Source organism: Dromaius novaehollandiae, chromosome 19, assembly GCF_036370855.1.
Source record: "Dromaius novaehollandiae isolate bDroNov1 chromosome 19, bDroNov1.hap1, whole genome shotgun sequence".
Taxonomy (NCBI): Eukaryota; Metazoa; Chordata; class Aves; order Casuariiformes; family Dromaiidae; genus Dromaius; species Dromaius novaehollandiae.
This window is the reverse complement of record NC_088116.1, coordinates 6,658,997-6,674,278: the sequence shown is the minus strand read 5'-3', so window position 1 is coordinate 6,674,278 and position 15,282 is coordinate 6,658,997. Positions and strand designations below refer to the sequence as shown.

Below are 15,282 nucleotides of genomic sequence, written 5' to 3'. Positions count from 1 at the left end.
CATGACTGTAATGAGCTGCCCAGATTCTCAGCCAGACACCACACCACCCTCAATAGCCACTTGGCTTTCCTGACAACATTCCTGACAACCAGGATTTACTGATATGTACAGCTAGTAGCTCAAATGAGATTTTACAATACCTACCACACAGAACCTGTTCATAGGAAGCACTCCAGCAGCCTTCTCCCTTCTCCCCTTTCCATATACAGTCATAGGGGTTAACGGCATTCCCTCCCGGAGCCTCAGTACTTACACGGAAAGGGTTCTTGACAGCACCAAGGTAAGAGCAGACTGACAAGCATGTAAAATCTGCTCTTTGTAACTGAGGTTCATGCAAAGTAGCCCCCTTGTTGTCAAAGAAATTAGCCAAAACCATCTTCACCACCAAGCCTGCACATTCAATTTGAGAAAGACTTACCCAGAGAGGGTCTCCTTTCAAAGGTCCCGTCAATGCCATAAACAGAGGCTGCTGCAGAAGGGCAAAAAGGGCACTGACCAAAGACTGCAACCCTGTCAAGCTGCCAAACTGAGTAGAGGGGTATCTGTCATCAGACAAAGCAGGAGAATTATTATGTGTCACCTTGACTGTTCACATCACCCAGATCAGGTTACATTCCCAACAGATTAACACAACAGAGCACAGTCCCAAGAGAGGCACAGTATGAAGAACTTCTCTCCTGGCCTTCCGTGCAACTCCCTCTTACTCTACAGTTTTTAGTTATACCTGGCATTTAGCACAGTGCTCTCTAGAACAGAGTGAAGCCAGTGATGGGGCCAGAGGCCTCATATCTCTAGACTATTCTCGTGATGAACTTTAAAACTTAAGTGTCAGATCCAGCACTTGTTATTGCAGAGTTTTGTTTTGCAGCCATACCATGTGACAGGCTGAAGTACTTTATATATCCATTGCTCCTAATGCAAAGGGAGAAGGACATTGATATTTACTAGTTAAAAGCAAGGCCTCTTTAACCAGATGACAGCACTTGCGGCTGAGCAATCATTTTCATCTGGCCATAACAATTTGCTCCCTTTAGAAGTGAGTGAAACCTGCACAACAGGTTAGCATATTTTCCTTTTTAGAGGACAAGTCTGATCCTATGTCAAATTAAACAATACTGTTGATTGGAAAGCGCTGATAGTAGTATCACATACTACTGATAGAAAAATAAGTCCCAGTAACAGTCTAACATCTTTCTCTTCGTGACTGAGCAGTGTTTAAAAAGGATCAGGTTAAACTAAGCTTAGAAAAGGAGAATTGGACCAAAGAGTTTGAATATTCAAAGAAAAGTCACATTCAAACCAAAAATACCTCAATCCAGAAAGTTCCAGACAGGATTAATTTACAACAAGCTGTTAAGTACAGCAACAGGCATTTACCTTGCCTAGGACAAAAGTTTTTGCTTCTAGCTGCCACAAAACAAAAAGTTCATGCATTTTTGAAGCCAAGTCTTAGACAGGATCTGGAGAGTCCAAGCTAGAAAACCTAAGACCAAAACCTTTAACAGAAAGGTCAACAGCTTCTTTCTGTTCCCCTGTCCAACAAGTCAGGGCAGAGGGGCAGATCTGTTTTCAAAACCAAAACATTGCTTAATAAGGAAGAGAGTATTTAGACTAATCTATTGATAAGTTGGAAACAGGATAGATGATCCATCCTGGGAAAGGGAGTAGGCTTCATTAATGGCATCTTGAGCAATGCTTTACCAATGCAATTTCAGAGCAGACCAGTAGCAATGCATTCAATTAATGTTAATGTTTTATGCACATAGCTATTTATTGTAGGACCAAAAAAAAAAAAAAAAAAAAGAAAGCCTCGAGTTCCTACTACATAACTTCAGTGCTGATAATCTAGTTGTCCCCTGAGGCTCACATATAACTGTGCCTGTCTTACTGCAGTAGCTACACCAAAGGAGTTAGCTGTAGGCCCAAACAAAACAACAAAAGCATCAGCTAGGACTTCAGTCCAGCTACTGTCATGTCCAGCGCTGACCGAGGAAGCAAGTCACATAAGTTTTCCCCTCTGACCATGAAGATTTAACTTCCTGAGTTCCCCCTCAGCTGAAGAAACTAGCAACCCAAACAGGATCACTTGGCCAGTTGTGCACTATAAATAAGCAGAGACTTACACAGCTGCATAGAGGCCTCCCACAGCTGAGTGGATGAATCCTCTCACAATTGTGTGCAAGATGAAGGAAAGAATCTGGAAAGAGAAGCAGAAAATGTCAGGTGCCAGATACCATCTAGATGTGCCAGACCACAACACACAACCGTTCCTAAAAGCTGTTCTCCTTTTTAGCACCAAGGCAGGCTTGAGGAGCCCAGAACCAAAACCTAAAGCTCAGCACAAGGAAAGACAGACTGTTCTCATTTCTAAAAGCAGCACATTTCCTTACTTTGAGAAGGCTAGCTAGTAGTGCCCCCAAGGTTAACCACACACAAAACCTATCTGATTTGTAGCTGGCACTGTTGCAAAGACATGCCCCCAGCAACCATGACCAGGGTCATAGTGCTTTTTTGAGCTCTTAGCCAATTCAGTTAATTTTCTACAAGTTATTGCAGACAATATGCAAGTATAGGAGAACAGCTGTAGTTTGCTTATGTCATCAAGGTATGTTCAACTATAGAATAAAATCACTAAATTTCTCTGCCAAAGACAGGTGGTGCCACAGAACAAATATTTTAACAGGTTTATAATCCCACGGGTAACATTGAGCATAGTTCAAGGTAGCATTTGGTGCAGAAATAGCTTACTGCTTATATTGGTGTCATGCATCTTACTGCAAATTTTCTGACAGTCAGCAGCTTAAATCAGGCCCAGGTTAAACACAGAGGCACTACTGAGAGGACCTCAGTAGGAAAGTATTTGTGACTACAGAGCTCAGCTGCAGAAACTTAGAAGTGAGAAAAAAATTGCAAGACAACTCTGATATCTTAACTATATCTACTTCTTTAGGTTCTCTCACGAGATGTAAACTGCACTGTATTATTTGTTCTAACCCTAAGGTGGCTGGGGCTCCCAAAGCAGCACAAAACTCTCCTAGCAGTGCCAAAAAGCCCCCCAGCCATCAGCTGGCTCTGCTGGCTTGCAGGACCTCCCTGCACCGTCTGGCCATTTCATGAGGACCCTTGCTGCCTGCCCCTCCAGCACATCCATCCATCTGACCTATTCACCTGCAACGGTAGGTTAGGAATAAGACAGGTGACTCCAAAGCCAACCAGCAGAAGGTTTGTGAACGCAAAGGCGTTGGTAGCATTGGTGATTTTCTGGATCTGACGATCACGTTTTTTCTTTTTCTTGTCGCTTCTGGAAAGATAGCAAAAACTGGGTTACAAAAAGCACTTCCAGCAGCTACCAGAACTCACAGCAGGATTTTTCCACATCCCGCATCAGCCCTATCTAAACCAGCTAGGCTAGAGATCTGCCTAGTGAGATGGCGGAATCTCCATCAACAGAAGTTGAGAAAAGGCCGGGCAATTATTTCAGTTCAGTTACTCATACTGTTAGGCGAGCACAGCCTGAGTCCCCCTGGTACAATTTAAATTTGCTCTTCTTGACTGATCTGAGTGGACATGGAAGAGAGTTTGGTCCTTTCCTCTTTGCAATTACGAAGTGAAGACTTCAGGCTTTCTTTTCTATACTAAAGAACAAAAATTTGTTTCAGTCTTTCCTCCCAAATCATGTTTTCTAGACCTCTGTTCACTGCCTTCCTCTGGACTTCTTCCAGTTAGTCAGCATCTTTCTGAAATGGTGGTCTCAAAACTGGATACAAAATACAAATTCAGCCCTCAATGCCACAGAGGCATGGATTAGGTCACAAGTCATATACTGGGATATGGAAATAAAGATGTTGTATCTGTTTGCTTCTTGCGTCATCAAGATTGCCCTAAATCACTTTACAATGTCTGATATTATGCAGAGCAGAGGGGGCCTGCTACGTGGCTGCATGTCCCATGCGGCGCATACTACGCACTGCTCAGCGTTGCTCTCCTCGTTCTCTTCTGAGGCATCATCACACTCTTTCAGTCGCCAATCCATGATGTACCCAATCACAGGTGCTGTCAGCAAGCACAGCAGTTGCAACACCCCAAAAATAGAAGTGTAAAGACTCACTGCAGAAGGAGAGAGAAAAAAAAGCGCATCAGTCCAAGGGGTACCCGAGCAGCTACAGAACAAAGGGCAGCAAAGAGACAGTGCTTCCCCACTGATCATCTCTCTCATTAAGAGCCCAGATCCCCTGTATTCACAGGCTAACCAGAAGGGCTGAAGGAGCTGAGACACCAAAACCCCATTTGATCAGTTAGCTTCTCAGAGGCACACCATTACAGTGGACATACTGGGCTTGCTGCTTTGAAAGTGCTAGTGCAGCATCAGGGCTGATGCTTGCTTCACCTGTCCAACGCAGCAGCTAGGTCTCCAGGAACGGCACCCCGGCAAATGCTCAGTGCCAGGTTTCTTACGGCTAGGAGCAACAAGGAAAATTCTTACAAAGCAATAAACCCTGAACAGCCGCCCCTGCCTTCGTCATCTCCTCTCCTCCCTTGCTGGGAGCTCCAGCTGGGAAGCTCCTGCCCTAGCCCAGCAGGGACGACCCACACCGGGAAGGTGAGGGCTAACCTGCTTTGTGCAGAACAGACAAATTTGGAGGTCGAGTGGGGAAAAGGAAGATTAGCAGCAAGAAACCTAGCATCTGAGAGCAACCGTCAGGACTTCAAACTGATGAAGATTCCCCACATATTAAAGACGGAAGAAGTCCCTACATGGATCGCTATGGGACAGCTGATGCGTGCAGACTTGGGAGAAACTCTCCCCTCCTGTTACTAGTCAGTTCCCCCACCCTGCAGTGCTTTTTCCACTTCCTCGCTACAGCCCCCGTGATGGATTTGCAGGCATCACACAGAAGGGCTGGTGAGTCACAGTGTACCACAGCTCTGAGAAAAAGATGCGATTCTGAAACTGCCCATCTCAGCACAAAGCGCTCGCAAGTTACAGTACTGTAAGCAAAACATAACCAAGAAGAATTTAGTTTGTCCCTCCCTACACATCTTGAGCTATACCAAAATTAACCTGGTAACTGCAAAGAGTTTCCAACAAACCCTCTCTCCCTACACGGCTGCAGCAAACCCCGGCAGGGCTCCCTCGCTGTGCCAGGCATGGCACCGGATCATTTGTTCCTGGCTCCAGTCGCTGGCCAGAAAGCTAAGAGGAGCTTCCAGCTCCCACCTCCGAATGCCCATTCCTGCCCCCATCGCCGCCACGCAGGCGAGCCCTGAAGCGGCCCCACATCTCATCCCATTATAGCAGCTGCTGTAGCCAAGAGAGACAGGTGGTATCACCCTCTGCAAACACTCCTGGAGCCGATTTGCTGTTGTCTGGTTATTTTTTAATAGAGGGTAAGAAGCTAGCCACATTGTCAAGTTTTGCTTCTTCATGCTCCTCTGAACACTTAGTCGTGAGCTCCAAACACGGAGAGCAGAAGCCAACTTGAAGTGAGGAATAAAGTTTATGGGGAGAATGCGGGAAGGGAAGGAGAGATTGTAGTTGCTGCAGGAACAGAGTCTCTGGGCTTGTCTATCATTTTAGAAGCCATTTTTTTTCCTCCCTCAGGATGAAGAACATGTAGTAAATACCAGCAGGTTCAGCAGAGGCCTGGAGAGAACAAGCAGCAAGGCTGCACGCACGGTCACAGCCCTACAGGCTCCCTGGCCACATGTCATCATCTCGCAGCCAGAACTGCCCTCAACAAGGACCGCAGGCAGCAGAGGTTTCCAGCACACCCTGACTCACCCAGGTCTCCAAGTACTGCCAGATTTAGCAGCAAGGTGTCAATTTATGAGAGACCTGGCCAAATTTCAAATCCCAAACGCAACAAGTAGGAAGACAGAGGAGAGGAGCTGACAACACGATTATGCAGTCATGTAGAGGGTTATTGAACTCCTTAACTTCTCCCCCATCTCGTGAGGGTTTTCAGAAGGTAAGCAGCCATGGGCTGAATGCTTTTCCTGCCTCTAGGTTTCCCAGCAGGTCTAAGTCACTGCAGTATGTACAGGAAACAGGACTAGAGAAGGACACAGTGCCTGACAAAAACAAAGATTTTACGCTCTCTGTTATTTTCCCCACATCTTTCTCTCCTGTTCTGCTCCTAGATGTCTTTCCGGTTTTCTTTGACACTAACATTACTTGCAAGAATGACTCCATTCTCTTCTTCCCTTGCCCAGCGCTCCTGAGCGCAGCTGCAGGTGGAGCTCCCCAAAATCACGTACATGTAAAAACCAGCAAGAACTAGGGCACCCAAGGGAGTAGTGTCCCATCCTCTCCTGACCCCCCTGGATTAGATTTCCAGAAATCTGTGCGCTTCTTGGAACTCTTCTCCGTGCAGCCTGACGCTGCTGCCGCCAGACAATACTACTGTTTTGCTGATGCCATGGAAACACCAAGGCAGCGGGCTGCACCGCAAGCCCAGGCTGCATTAAGGGGGGGAGAACAGGAAGAAATCTCAAAGGTGGCACAGAAAAATGATATACCCAAGAGGCACAACCCCTTTCTTAACACAGGGCTGGATCTAAGCAGTATAAGCAGCATATGTGTTTAACATTAAGCCTAAAATACCAGGGAGGGGAAGAAAAATAAGAGGAAAAAAGAAAAAAAAATAACAAGAGCAAAACAGGGTAAAAAGAAAGAAAAAAAATCAGTGTGAAAGAGTTACAAGGTAAGCAGAAAACTGAGCTGTGCTGGGAAAGGTAGGCAGCGTGAAGTTTGTCCTGTTTACTGTTTAATGTCTAAATTGGCTCTTAAGCCAGCAGATAAAGAGCTGAATGCTGCAGGCTGTCAAAGGCTCAAGAAACAAAGCAATTCAGGGAATGCCAGGGCACTTGGAGTTTCCCGAGCCTCCTTCCCTCCCCCAGAGCTCCCTCCTGTTTTCAGAGTGCCTCTTGATTTATCAGCTTCATGCAATCCAGATTCAACAAGTTCAAACTGGATCTTACTACAAAAGACAAAAAAAGGGCTAAGCATTGTTTTGCAATCCTGGATATTTTCGACAACAGCAAACTAATGTACTCCTTCCTGTTTGCTCCATGTACTGAATCAGAGCTACAAATACAGATGAGTGCAGCGCAGCGGCTGCCCCGAGTCTCCCCGGCACACACCACGCTGCACAAAACAGCAATGACTTCACCCTTCCCACCCCCGCTGCTGGGCCGAGACACCTAGTCCAACCATTAGTCATGGCAGTCAGCTGCTCTGTACTTTGTGCTTGTTTAGGATAAGCAAAGCAAATACCTGATGAAATAGGTTTTCCAGTTAAAAAAAAAAAAATCATCACAGTCTGTCCTGAGAGGCTATTTGCAACAACTCATCTGGGGAAATAACATGGAACAGTATTTAATAGGCACTGCACTAAAATTAGCTTGACATTCAAGTGTCTACCTAGCTGCCCCTCTGCCCTGCGCCAGTTCCAGCTCCGCTAGACCCCACCGGCAGCTGTCAGCTGCACTTTGGCACAAGCAATTGCCAAACACTGTGTATCTGCTGAGTAATCAGGCATGCTGGCTTCTTGCAAGGACTAAGGCTGGGTCAGGTCCCAGTTCCAAGGAAATAGATAAAAGTCTTCAGGTTACCCTACCTTGATCTTCATCTCCAGACAGAAACCCAAGAATGGTATTCATGGCCCCCATGTAGAAGATAAGCCTCAGCTGAGTGACACACATGGTGATAAGGCTGAGCAACAAGATAGGACTGAAGACACTCTTCATGAAGGAGGGAGAAGCTGCAGAAGGAATAAAGTCTCTGAAGAAGGCAGCATCTCATCATAAACGGGCATGATTTCAGAACAAGCTTTGGCCCCGGGTTAGCTGGCCTTCTCCTAGCTAGTCATACCAACACTGCGCATCAGTGGCAGCTCCAGGGAGTTCACAGTTAGCAACCATCTGGTGCATTACAGACTTCCTCCATCAATCGCTATAAATACTTAAAGTTTGGCTACTAGTAACTGGGGACAGGGGAGCAGGAAGGAAGTCTCACTTAATTCTGTGGATTGAAGAAAAATGAAATTTCAAGCCATTTGCTTTGGCCATACTCCTGTCTAAGAAAGACTTGGTCATGATGGCAGCAGTCTATCTAAAAGACAGCAATGACCAACCTCACTGTCCTCCCATAGCAGTACCAGTTACCCATGCTGTACTCCCCATCATGGGCAGCAACACATGGTGTATTTAGGCAAGTGTACAAGCACAACAGTCTCCATATAACCAAACCTGTATTTAAAGAATGGCAGCTGGCACATGGCCCTGGCAATATATGGATCACATCTCACATAGCACCTTGTATAAACAGGTCTGGAGCATGGCAAAGATGCCACTGGTCTTCTGCCAGTGCAAGCATCCCTCGGACACCCAGGGAACCACACCTGTGTTGTCAGGCTGGCACTTCACTTCCAGGTCCACCGTGGACAGGCAGAGCTTGTTATTCTCTTGCAAGGCTGTCAGCTCTTTGGGGCCCTTCATGGAGCTTCCCACACTGAGACGGCGCCCCACGGTCGTCACTTGCTTGTAAAACTGCTTCCCAGTGATTTTGTGGTCAAATCCCAGCCAGCTGAACTTTATTTTCACCCTATTGGGCAGCAAAGAGAATGAGAGCTGCAACACAGGGTGGTGAATCAGAGGTAGCAGAGTTGCAGGAGTCAGAAAGGCAACAGATGGATTCAAGCACTGGTTCTCATCTACAAACCCACAAGTAGTCTGGGATCCCACAGCACAGACACTTCCCTTGGGCCAGTCTGGCACAGGTCAATACAGAAATGCTTACTGCTACTGGCAGATCATTTTCCTTCACAAGCCCTAAGCTTTGGATGGCTCAGCCTTCCACAGACATTCACCAGTCAAGATATAAAGCTAGTGTTGTACCTAAATCCCCAACCCAAAAAGAAATGTTAACAATCAACAACAAGGAAGGGAGTTCCTTGCCCATTCCTCCAAACTATCTGTGCTGGCACTTTCTAGAGGATTAAGGATGGGATAAACCTTTGGGGCCAGTCTAGATGACACTTACGTATAGTCCATGTCCTCTGGACCTGGGAAAGGCTCAAGTGGCCAGTTGAAGAAACAGTTGAGGAAAACTAATCCTGCACAGCTTGCCCAGACAAGCAGAATAAGGATGAAGGAGACCCCAAAGTCATATATAACCTGGAAATCACAACAGTATAAGGTTATTTGCTATCAGAGCAGAAAGATGTTTCAATATTCTTTGGATGAGGTTTGGAGTGAAGTTGTGGGGAAGAGCAGCGTGTGACATGCAGCTGTGTCACTAACCAATGCCAAAGATTTTTCATCTAGAACATACTCTTTGGAAAGCCAGCAGGAACTGCCCTGCACACTTGAGAAAGGCCTGCCATAACCATATGCCACTTACACTCACTATGATGAAACATCACTTGTCCAGAACTGCTAGAGATCTACAGAAGCAGCCGTAGTGGCTGTCGTCTGTCCCTGCAGCTCTGTTTTCTAACTCTGAACAGCAACCAAAGCCAAACATTCGTGGCAATCACACAAATTAAATATAAATGTGAAGTCTTACAGTCAACTTGGGGAACTTGGTATAGTTAAAGGAAAAAAAAAAAGGCAGTTTTTCATAAGACTAATGTCAATCTTTAGTTTTTTTGGGGGGGGCAAGTTGTTTTTTTTACTTAACGCCTTCAAAATTTAAAGGGCTATTAACAAACAGATCATTCTCTTTACAGTATTTGTTGAGTTCTTGGGACAGTCATGGGGGAAGTATGCAACAGATGGGAACTGAATCTTGCAAACACACTTCTCTAACAAGGGCTTTAACAAACAGTCCCTCTTTCTTTCCACATTATTGCCAAACAGTGCAAAACCCCAGTACACCAGTACCAGTCATGAGTAACGATCTCACAGCCTCACCTTGATTCCCGGAAAAGTAACAGCAGAAGAAGCATAGGAGCCAATCATCAGAGCAATGAACGTGGAACGAAGGTCACCAAACATGTTGGGCAACTGGAGAAAGAAAAATTGGTTGAAACATGCTGCGGCCAAGGGGAGGGAAGACCTGGCATTTAGGATTGAGACCTCTGGATACCAGAGCCTGAAGAAAACAGTTTTATTCAAGAATGATGTAGCTCTTCATGACAGCACTCTGGGACACACAGGCCGCAGACTGCATTGGTGTCTCTGCTGCCGGGCAGTGCCTACGATCCAAGATTAACGTGTGCTGCTTCTTTCCAGACTGACCACATACTCCGCATTCATCACCTTTAGCACAGCCGTGTTTGTCCTGCATTACACCTGCCCCTGTTCTTTCTTTGCTAGTTCCCTTCCCCAGGTCTGCAGCTTTTTAAATAACCAGAAGAGAACAAGTTTCCATCACTGCCTAAGGGTCTGCAAGCTGGAAATTACAGGGAGAGCGTTAAGTCATAGGCTACAGAGACCTCAGCCCATATTGCTGAAGCTGGTCAAGGGGCAGAGATGCAGCTTCAGAAAGACAGACTTCCCTCCCCTCTCCTTTTCCAGGTCACTCCCTCCCCAAATTCACTTTGCGATCAGCAGCACGTCAGCCTCAGAGGGCCTCAAAGCAGGACACTGCAGGTGCCTAGAAGGACTGAAAGCATAACCACCATTTTATCTGCTTAAAGATATTGATCAAACTGATTTGGAGAATATTAGACAGAATCTGAGCAAGCAAATGCTCTCTTCAGAGTCCCCTTTCACTGCTGGAAAACAAATCTCTCTTTCCCAGGAGTGGCATCTGAGGCAAGCAAATCTGGCTCGTGTCACGGCAGGATCAGCGTGTTTACAATACAAGTATTCCTGTGCAGGAACACTCTGGGATCCATCTGGCTGTTTATCATCCCTCCGTCTCACTGCAGAGCTTTCTGTGCAGTGCAGCCTCCAGGTCCTCAGATAACCCCAGCCGGGGAACAGCAGCAGCGATGTGCAGAGCCCGGTGCTGCTGGAGATCCCCGAGCGGACGCTGGGCTAAGGCAGGAAACGCTGCGCTTGTCTGCGGCGAGGATCCCCACACCCATCCCCAGATCCCTGCAGCTGGGAGAGCTGCCAACGGGCTGCTTTCAGGAGCTGCAGACAGGAAACGGCAAAGGATCCAAAGGTCTGTTACCAGGCTCAAAATCTCGCCTTGGAGGCAGTGGCCTAAATACGCATCCCAGAAAACAGTATCTGCAGAACAAAATATCTGCAGGTTGCAAAGAGGCTGGTCGCTGCTACCGGGCAGGGCATTTGTTTAATCTCAAACACCCTAAACCCTAAACTTATCCCCAGAAATGACAACAAACAGCTGCTGCTGGGGAGCTTGGCACAGGGCAACACCTCCACAAACACAGCTGCTTCTCGTCTCGGGCTGTTTTTCTCCAGAGCCACAGAGATCACAAAAAGCCTTTTTCATATAGCAGAGGAGCAGCTCCCGGGTGGATCCTCTTGCACCACGGGCTATTGGAGACTTAGAGCAGGCCTGAAACCGAGCAGTCATGTTCAGAGAAACCCCAAATCTGCTTCTGCCTGCATCGGGACAGAAGTCCTAGAAAGGCTCAAGATTTCCTAAAATCCTATTAGGCACCAAGCAAGTGGCCAGATTAAAAAAAGAAAATGGAACAGAGGAGATGCATTGGATTGGATAAGATCTTAAGAGGCAACTGCAACCACTGAGCACTTGGGGAGCAACAGCCTGATAACACCCAAAGGAGCAGAGGAGAGGCAAAGGGCAAAGTAGTCCAGATCTAGAAAGAAAACCTCTCAGACTGCAAGTGCCAGCACTGGTGATGCCTGTGCAGGTCTCTACTAGAGACCAGCTACTAAAATCATGCACAATATTTACTAACCTATTTTTCAAGCTGTCTTTACAGCAGTGAGCACTGGAAAAATAAGAGCCATGGAGACAAACAAGCAGAACAAGCAGGCTCTTTGTTTTTCTGCCACCAAAGAGGCCTGATCCTCAGTCTGGTCTTATCCCTACAGGCCAGAAAGGACCCCCAGTAATTTCTGCCTATGCCAGTATGATATTCTCAATTACAGAAGACTTAAAATGAGAGAAACTCCTAGATCTTCTAGCTGCTTAAAGGTCAGTAATACTGAACATATAGTTAACTTCACACCTTGTCTGGAAGATACAGCTAATATAACTTTTCCATACTGTTTCCTCTTGGAGTCCTTTTTTGCAGGTATGCCATTCAAAACTCTGATAAAATCATCTCCTAGTTGTCTCTTGCAGATGATTTTCTCCTCTGCCCTATAGTGAGTTTAAGACCTTTGATTATTCTTGTAATTTTTCAGTCTTTCCCTGGAGACAAACCTCACTCTGCCAAATGAGAAAAGCAAAATCCATGCACGAACTAGCCATCTTTGTCTTATTTGCTTTTACATTGCTGTGACGCTTAGAAACAGTAGGAAATAACTGTTTAAAACAAACGATAGCACAGTAATATTATCAAATCCAGCTTCCTTTGTCTTGCAAGGACTGCTTGAGAGAACTGTGGAAAAAAAATCAAGGGACTGAGAACTAGACAACTAGAAAATGGTATTTCTATTCAAGCTAAACTTTGTTTTCCCTATCAGGAGGTATATTTGGACATTATACAGGCACTAAAAATATGTTCTCCAGGAAAACCTCAAAGTGCCCCATTTGTCAGAGGCATATGGAAAATCCTGTTCTTATTCTCCAACAAACAAAAGATCACAGAGCCCTAAATACTCCCAAGATTTCCGAGCAGAAAAGGTTCCCTACGCAAAGACGCTCCCCCCCACCAAATTAAAGGGCGCTGTTTGTAGTGGAGAATAAGAGCAAAGCAGCTGTAATTCTTTGAAAGGAAAACAGAAGAGGAAAACAATCTATAAAAGGCTCTTTGTGGTAATTTATCACACATGTTTATTTCTTTGCATGAAATAGCTTAGGAGCAGAACCAGCGCCAGATTCCTCTGCTGCTGTCAGAGCCACCAACACAGATCTGTTTCCATTCCCAGTCCTCACGTATATTGGCTAAGGCCGAGTCACGCGGCAGAAATCGCCCCTCTGCGTTTCCACAACAGGCACAGCCTGACCTTGGTCCCAGAGCCGGGAACACCACCGCCTGCTCGCTCGCCTCCCCGAGCCGCGACACCAGGCGCCCGGCGAAGGCGGCTTGCTCTGGCTCTGCAGCTAGCCTTTGGCTTCCATTAAATCCTGCGGCTCGTCACTAAAAAAGGCTCCAAACCCCAGAGGCAAAGCTCCACGGAGCTGCCAGGCTGCTTCTCTGGGAGATCCCGTTCGTCTCCTTCCCTGGCCCTGGCACAGGGGCTGCAGGTCCCTGCAACGGGCTTTGCTCACTGGACACAGGTGTCCCAGGGGGTTTTGATACTTGAGCCACAGCACAGGACAACATCCTAAAGCCACGCGTTACAGAGGCTCCCTCCATGCTCATCCTGCTAAGAAACAGCCACTCTAAGCAGCCTAGGCAGCACGGGACTGGCTCACGCACCAGTGGGCTTGATCCCTTTCCTGGAGCGCTGCAGGTCGCCTGCAGCTGGCGGGGAGGGAAGTCACCTTGCTCCGACTTGCGTGCACACATGCACGCTTGCAGCCAGCGCCTGTGTCAGCCAGAACAAACTTGCTTGGCACAAGACGTCGATCAGCATTCACAGGCTGTGTGCAGTGAGCGTCCTTAAAAAGGTCTGCAAGCCTCCCCTTCCAGCACACATTTCAGCCTCACCTTCCAGGCACAGTACAGAGCACGGTGCGTGTGCAAACCACACGGCCCCGGGCCTGCAAGCCACGGACCCGCCATCCCCATCTCCCTCCCCACGGCCCGTGGAGACAGCCAGGAGGGACCTACGGCACTTGCAGACCCGAGTCCACAAGGGACACAAGGGACCACGTCATCATGGAAGATGGTTCTTGAGACACCAACTGTGGCCTCCCCGGCTTGCAGGCAAAACCACGCAAGGACAAACTCATAAGGTGCCAATGGATAAGATACATGCGCTTCTAACAGTCATTGGTCCCAGCTACACTGTGATTCAGGCGACGCACTTCCCTCCCACTTCAGACTATTTTTAATCACATTCACATGCCTCAGGTACTGAAATGCCTCTGTGCGGCTCTGCTCAGAGGCACAGCAAGCAATATCTGTACCTGGATTCAAGAAGCCAGGCCTGAAGCCATCCCAGCTCTTCACAAAAGGTGCTACTGCCTGGAGGAGATGGGCTCTACCCCACGCCTCCCTGTGCAAACTTACAGCATCGCTACTCGCTTCAGACCTCCTCAAAGCTTAGATATTTTGACCTTCCTGCAGCAGCCGTATTTCCACAGTGCTCTGGAACTGGCTCACTAATGAGGACACTAATAGGTGGCTCTACTTATTTCTTCTTCTGCTGAAAAGCCACAATACTGCACGTCCAGTATTTCCTTGCCCTCCCTCCCATTATCTCTGGTGGCTTTGAAATAATCCGTTTCCCCTTAATAATCACCCAGACACAAAGTGACCAACACTGGTAGCAGCAGGATGGGAGCCCTCTCCTCTCCCCCACAGCAGTTCCTATGTGCTCCTCTCTTCCTTGCTTTTATTTGAAGCATGGCAGGATGACATTTACCCCACAGTCCTTTGGGGCTATGGCCAAGGCTTCCAGAAAGGGACATCACATACAAACGAGAGGTCATCTGCACAGAGTTTTGAAAGCTTTAAATGTATAAAAGCAACAGCTGCAGTAACATCACAGTAAACAGTGATCTGTAAATCCCGCCTCCGCCAAATTTAGGTCTCAGGAGTTCAGCCAGTGTCTAACTCGCATTAAATCAAAAGCAACCTTAACAGAAAGCATAACTTTAACAGCAAGTTCAACTTTAGCAGCAAGTTCAAGGTGATGCAGAAAGTTTTCAACTCCAGCCCAAGAAGCGTCAGTGCTTCCTAGGCTGTCTTCTGGGAGATTTTCCACTCAGCCCTGTTTCAGCCACATTGACAAGGATCAGGATAACGAGGTAGAAAACAAAGCAGCTACTTTGAGAACGATATTGCTTCTATCTCCAGGCAATAAGAACCCCAAAATGCAGAGCCAGCTGACAGCCGCTGACTGATGCTTGCAATCAATGGACTAACTCAACAGATCTAAGCTGTCTGTGCAGATGGAGCTGGGTGCATTCAACAACTCAGCATTTCCAAGAAAACCTGGAAGGGACTCGCACCCTTACGAGAGCAGAAGCTTTTGTGTTCAGGCACAACCATTCTCCTGGGGAGAGATGCGATACAGCCCTGCGCAGGCTGTATTAGTTCTCCCCTGCCCCAAACAATC

At 47.1% G+C, this 15,282-nt stretch overlaps 1 protein-coding gene across 3 annotated transcripts in view; it reads right to left on the bottom strand.

Moving 5' to 3' along the window:
* SLC43A2 (solute carrier family 43 member 2) overlaps positions 1-15,282 on the bottom strand; it is a 33,419-nt gene that overhangs the window by 5,869 nt on the left and 12,268 nt on the right. For all 3 annotated transcript variants that reach the window (XM_026105574.2, XM_064523317.1, XM_064523315.1), the window contains 8 exons: positions 9,916-10,008; positions 9,044-9,177; positions 8,403-8,605; positions 7,620-7,763; positions 3,969-4,107; positions 3,169-3,301; positions 2,124-2,197; positions 419-542 (listed from right to left, as the gene is read on the bottom strand). In XM_026105574.2, the coding sequence (XP_025961359.1) occupies positions 419-542; positions 2,124-2,197; positions 3,169-3,301; positions 3,969-4,107; positions 7,620-7,763; positions 8,403-8,605; positions 9,044-9,177; positions 9,916-10,008 (1,044 nt within the window). The remainder of the gene's footprint in view (positions 1-418; positions 543-2,123; positions 2,198-3,168; positions 3,302-3,968; positions 4,108-7,619; positions 7,764-8,402; positions 8,606-9,043; positions 9,178-9,915; positions 10,009-15,282) is intronic.